The sequence below is a fragment of the Orycteropus afer genome, unplaced genomic scaffold (genome assembly GCF_000298275.1).
Source record: "Orycteropus afer afer isolate SDZICR_OR568_19922 unplaced genomic scaffold, OryAfe1.0 scaffold00330, whole genome shotgun sequence".
Taxonomy (NCBI): Eukaryota; Metazoa; Chordata; class Mammalia; order Tubulidentata; family Orycteropodidae; genus Orycteropus; species Orycteropus afer.
The window spans coordinates 2,155,607-2,161,606 of NW_006921917.1; the positions used below are offsets into that span (position 1 = coordinate 2,155,607).

Sequence of the window (6,000 nt, forward strand, 5' to 3'; positions counted from 1 at the left end):
GCAGCTGAGTAGCTGCCTTAGGAATGTGGTCTGCTTCCTGTATTTAAGGAGAAGCCTTGGGGAATGGTCTCTAGCCTATGGCACGCTTGGACCCTGCATGTAGCCGCTTGAACCCTGCATGTAGCCATGTAGTTGTTCAGCAGCCTGCCATGCTCTGCCAACCGTGGGACTTTCAATGTACTTGAATTAATGGCCTGCTGTGTGGTTTGGTAACATTGGGCTGTACCTTTTTACTTGTCAGCCTTGGGTTTGTCAGCCTCAGCAGCCAGCAGCTGAGTGAAGAAAAGCCTCCAGCTTCATTGGGGTAGGAGCAGGAGGCAGAGCTGGAACTCAAGGTTGAGGGGCTTTCACCCAGCCCCTTGAGCCTGGCATTTTGAACTTGGAGTTAAAGCCTCCAAATTGTAAGAATAAATTCTGTTTGTTGAAGCCATCCCATTTGTGATGTATTCCTGTCGGAGTGGCACTAGGGAACCAGAACTTTCCCCAAATGATCACCCTGCTTCCATTCTCCACAGAGCTGCCAGAGTGATCTTTTTAGAACATAAATCAGAAAACGTGACTTTCCTGATCAAAAATCTCCACTAGCTTCCCATTACACTGGGATTAAAATGCAAACTACTTCAGCAGCCTACAAGACCCTGTGTGGTGGGCCATGCCTGCCTCTCTAATCTTACTTCAACCACCTTCCAAATCCACTAGGTACACTGGAGTGCTTTCTCTAAACTCCCACCCGTGAAGCCCTTTCCTGGCTCAGAGCCTTATTATTTCCTGGTCCTCTTGCCTGGATCACTCTTTTCTCATGGATGACCTGGTCATTAAAGCTGGGCTCAAATGTCACCTCCTTTTAGAGACCTTCTCTGACCACCCGGAGTAGGCAGCACTTCCTTCTAAGTCATTGCCAGGTCGTTGCTTCCATTGACATGCAGTGTTTTTCCCCCCACAGCCTCATAACCATCTGAAATTATATTATTTTCTGCTTTCAAAGTTGTTTTCTGTCTCCTCCACTGCATCATATGTTTCAGGAGAAGCAGGACCCCAATGTCGAACAATACTTTGCACACAGAGGCAGAAACTTGCACACCTAGAGAAATGTCCAGGTTGTTCCAGTTTCCCTCTGAGCACCACTGTCGTGGATTAGTGTTGGGAAGAGACAGTTTCCGGGGACAACTCAGGGACGAGACAGAGAGCCTCAGATCCTGGTCCAGATGAAACGGGCTGGCTGAAAGAGACAGGAGACAGAAAGAAACCAGAGACAGAGACTCAGGGTGAGTTCCAGAGGGAGAGACCCGAAATAGACCAAAAGCTAGACCCAGATTTGGCCAACTAGAGGTCGAGCGCCAGAGAGCAGATTGAGCTGGAGACAACGCCAGCAGAGGGGGCGCGGAGGGAGTTCGAGCGCCCGGAGGGAGCGGAAGGCCCGCGCCGCAAGCCCGGGGGTTTGGGGGCTGCCACGCCCCCTCTCACAAGTGGCCGCCCCAGCGGGCCCGTGCGCGGGGCCTCCTGCGGGCTCGACGCGTGCGGGATCAAAGCGGCCGGGAAGGGGCGGCGCAGGGAGGTGTCAGGGCCCTGGAGGTGTGAGCGAGCTTCCCAGGGGACAGCCAGAGCGTGGGAGCGCAGAGAGTCCCGGAGACCGCCAGAGACCTGGCGAGACAGCGAGAGATCCAGAGATCTGCAGAGAGACCACTGGAGACCGGGAGGCGCTCAGAGATCCAGACTCCGAAAGATCCAGAATCGAAGTTGCGGAGAAACCTGAGATCCGAGACAGAGATGCAGAGAGGCACGAAGAGACACGGAAAGGCAGAGATACGAAGAGGCGAAGACACAGGACACAAAAAGAAAGCGCGAGTCAGAGATAACAGACAGTAAGAGAGAGGAAGAGAAAGGGAAAGACGCTCCGGGGACCTGAAACCTCGCCCCTCCCCCGCGGAGGGCCCTGAAACCCCCCGGGGCAGGGACCGGCGCGCCGAGCTCTTTCTCAGGGTCACGCCTGTGGAGGTGCGGGGCTGGGGGCGGAGAGAAGGATGTCTAGTCAGTAAGACGCCCACCTCCCCAGGCTGGTAGGAGCGGAGTATAAGGACATAGGGAATCGCGAATACATTGTAAGTCTCAAACTCTGCGATGAAGTCAAAGTTAAAAGCAAATATTAGTATTTGGTAGAAATGTTAAACATAAAGATGCTTTTTAGGAAAGTTATCAAACTTACATACTTAGCTGGAGGGAAAAAAAAAAAGAAGTTACTAGTGCATTGGCCGGGAATCGAACCCGGGCCTCCCGCGTGGCAGGCGAGAATTCTACCACTGAACCACCAATGCAGGACGGTAAGGAGGCCTGGCGACTCTACCCAAGTTTGTGAGAAGCTATGACGGCGGTGTTTCCCGACCAGAGGGTGTAGGCTAGTGATCCAGACCAGCAGCAGTCTCCTGATTGACGTGGGTGGAGCGCCAGGCCAAACTTCCTCTCTGCCGGATGCTGCCTCTGGGCCATAAAGCCGCCCCATATGGCCAGGGGCGGCCCCACACCCGGGTGCGAACAGCCCGGGGCCCCAAAGCCTCGCGTGCAGGTGAGAAAAACTCAGCTCCAGCTCAGGTTCCCAAGGAGGGGGGCGGCGTGGGCTACTAGGACCACACATCTGCGCTCCCATTTGGCTGAGATGGGGGAAGGTAGGGGGTTCTGGGAGCCTTGATTCCAAATGGGAGCCCGCTCCCCAAGGTATGTGCCCCCCCCGGCCTTCAGCTTTGGCGAGGCAGGCTCCGTGAAAGCATCCAGGTGCGGAGCGGTGCTGGGAGGGCTGGCGGAAGCCCCACCCACCGGACTCGTAGCTCGGCAGCTAACTCTGTCTCTGTCTGTAAGCCTGTCTCTCCGTGTCTTTGTCCCTAGCACTCTTGCTGTCCCATTAAAATTCTCTGATGTATCGTCTCTGGCCATCTCCCTGTGTCTCCCTGTGTTCACACCTTATTCTGCAGAAGGGTCATGTTCTTCCTTTGAGGTGGGTGCCAGGTGCATTCTTGTATCCCTTTTTGTCCCTTTAGGAAAACTACCTGCTTTCAGCTCCTCTGCACCCACGAGGGGCCCCCAGAAGCAAGAAAGGCACCTACACTTATGTGAGGCGTCCTGGCAGCCATAGTCCTGAATCTCCTAGAATTAATTCTGAGCCAAAAACGTTTAAGTGGAAAGATCTCTCCATCTCCTCCTCACGCTTCAAGGCCTTCCTTCCTTTTCCTTGAAGCTTCTTCCCTACCCTCCCAAGATTCAGCCACCTCTCAGGAAATCCTTTTTCTGATCACCTGCTTCACTCTGCCACTATACTAGCTACTTGATGACACGTGGTCTTTTTCACTAGCTCCTTGAGGGACAGGCTTGGCCTCTCAGGAGTCATGGCATGAGCTGTCTAAGCCTAGACTAGGGCTCTGCCGGTCCAGTAAACCCAGAGATCTTGGGGAAATGGATTTAACTGATCCAAGTAGGAAGTGGATTTTAGGGAAAGTGGGTGGGTGTGCTAACTTTCTTTTAGGGTTAGTGGAGGTACAGTGAGCCCCTCAAGGAAGCTGCAATGCTGGACTCTGCACTTCATTCTAAAGATGCTCTCTGTCCACCGTCGAATTTCCCAATAAGCAAGGGAAGCGTGGGCTTACTTGTGTCTATTCCTGATCTGTAGTAAAAGATATCACATTTTTTCACCACATCAAATATTTTGCTTCTAGGTATAGCTGGAATCTTGTTTCCCACCCAGCCCAACAGCACCTTCCAACAGAATCAGAGCCTCTTTTCAAACGTATAGTCCCTGACAGGGACGAAGTACGCAGTAAGCAAAATAAGCATGGGTTTCCTTGTGCTTCTGTTGTTAGGTGGCGTGGAGTTGGTTCTGACTCATACGTACAACAGGAGGAAACCCTGCCGGGTCTTGCTCTGGTGAAACCCTTGTTTCACTACAGGTTAGTTAGTAAGCACAAGTAAGTCCCTGCTTACCTGGCTTAGTGGGTAATGTGCCCCTACTTTGGGGACCCAAATCGCTCGCACTTCCTTCCTTTCCTCCTCCCTTCAGCAGGGTCCCTCCTTCTTACACAAACTTGGGGGTCTTAAAACCGGATGTCGCCTCTGTCACCCCTTGCTCCTACTCCCAGGCCCAGCCCGGGGCCAGTCCCACTCTTTCCCCTCCCCCTTTCACTCCTCCCCTTTCCGGGAGACTCGTGCCTCGGTCCCGCCGGGAGGTTGCGGTTGTTGGAGGGGATGGGGACGGGGGCGGGGTCGTGCCCTCGGGACTCCGGCGCCTGCGGGATATAAGGCTCTGGGCGCGCAGGTACCCGGTCCACACCCGGGTCCAGAGGAACGATGGTCACAAGGGATCGAGCCGAGAATAAGGACGGGCCAAAGGTGAGAGGCGGGAGGGGAGGGAGCAGAGGTCCCTGGGCCGGTTTGGAGACCCTTGCTGGGAGGGAGGTGGTGGATCAGGGTAGAGGCTAGAGACTCAGGGCTGCTGGGGGAGAGGTGCCAGGGGGACCCGAGGAGCCAGGAACTGGGGAGGAAGCTGCCAAGTATGAGGAAGGGGAGCTGCGTGGGCGGCCGAAGCAGAGGCCTGGGAACTTGGGTAATGGGGTCGGCACCTCCCGGCCTGCGGGTGGGTGGCCGGGGGCCTGCACTGGAGTAAAACAAGCAGGAGGACGAAGACAAGCGGTGAAGTTGGGAAGGAAAAAGCGGAGAGCATAGGCGCGCTCGCTCCACGCGGGCTGTGAGCGGGCCCAGTCCCAGGCGGGCTGGTAGAGCAGGCCGCGGGCCATGATCCCAGAGGCCCGAGACCCGGTGGAAGATTTTAGGAGAACCAGTGGAGCAGGGTGACCGCAGAGATGGGTTAGAGCAAGAAGAGGAGGCGCGGCCGCGCTGGGTATCCCTCTTTCTACACTCAGGGCCGCCAGCTCTAAGCCTGGCACCGTGTGGCGCACGTGCCTGGGTGCAAAGCGGGTGCCCAGAGTTCTCCACTGAGACAGAGTGAGACTGCACAAGACGGAAACGTAGAGAGACACGGAGGGGAGGAGGGAGGACGAGACCGGGAGTGGAGAAAGCTGACGACCCGGGAGAGAGGAGGCGAGCTCCAGAAACTGACCCTAGGGGCGCGGGGAGGGGGAGCGGAGCGGGCGCCGACGGGCGGGACCCCAGGCTCCCCGGGGTCTGGGGGTGGGGTGGAGGCGGGGCTCTCCCAGGGGCGGGCTCCCGCCGCCGCGCCGCTGCGCTGAGCCTCGGTCCGCTGGGCCCGCTCTCCCCTTCCCGCTCGTCGCAGATGCTGAAGCCGCTGGTGGAGAAGCGGCGCCGGGACCGCATCAACCGCAGCCTGGAAGAGCTGAGGCTGCTGCTGCTGGAGCGGACCCGGGACCAGGTCAGTCCCTCCGCCGGCCACGGAGCCGCAGGCATCCGGTCTCGCGTCTCAGGGCTTCTCTCGCGGGTGGGGGCATATGCCGGCTTGGCGACCCTGGCCGCAAGGCATGCTGACCTGAATCCTGTCCTTGGAATCCCATCCCAGACCCCCCTCTCGCTCTCAGAACACGAACTGCATTGCCACCCCTCGGGTCTGTAAGTTTCACGCCCGGGTCAATGTCGCCCCCGGGCTCTGTCATCTCGCGTTCCCATCTCCCCCAACCCTAGAGGCTACCAGCTTCAGGTCGGCGGGGTTGGCCAACTTCACTCCCTGAGCTCGCTGTGTGGGTCGGTGGCATCCCCTCGGGTGGGACAGTTGGTCTCAGGGTGGGCCAGGGCCCATTCGTGGTCATCTCCACTCAGCATTTGGCGGCACGCTTGCTTTGTGGGCCGAGCGCAAAAAAGCGACCGGGGGGCACCCCGAAGTCCCGCATCCTCCCCTCCCTTCTGCCCCCTGCCACTTCCCCTCTCTCCCCACCCCTCTCTGTCTCTGCGCCCTCCCCTCCGGTCTGCAGAACCTCCGGAACCCGAAGCTGGAGAAGGCGGAGATACTGGAGTTCGCCGTGGGCTACTTGCGGGAGCGCAGCCGGGTGG

At 57.5% G+C, this 6,000-nt stretch overlaps 1 protein-coding gene and 1 non-coding gene across 2 annotated transcripts in view; one reads left to right on the forward strand and one right to left on the reverse strand.

The window, feature by feature from the left end:
* Positions 1-2,241: 2,241 nt before the first annotated feature.
* TRNAG-GCC lies at positions 2,242-2,312 on the reverse strand. The gene has a single exon. It is a non-coding gene; the product is annotated as a tRNA-Gly (tRNA).
* A 2,017-nt stretch (positions 2,313-4,329) lies between these two features.
* Positions 4,330-6,000, forward strand: part of HES7 (hes family bHLH transcription factor 7) — a 2,475-nt gene continuing 804 nt past the window's right edge. Inside the window, exons 1-3 of the mRNA XM_007952238.1 lie at positions 4,330-4,371; positions 5,273-5,368; positions 5,922-5,998. Of these exons, the coding sequence (XP_007950429.1) occupies positions 4,330-4,371; positions 5,273-5,368; positions 5,922-5,998 (215 nt within the window). The remainder of the gene's footprint in view (positions 4,372-5,272; positions 5,369-5,921; positions 5,999-6,000) is intronic.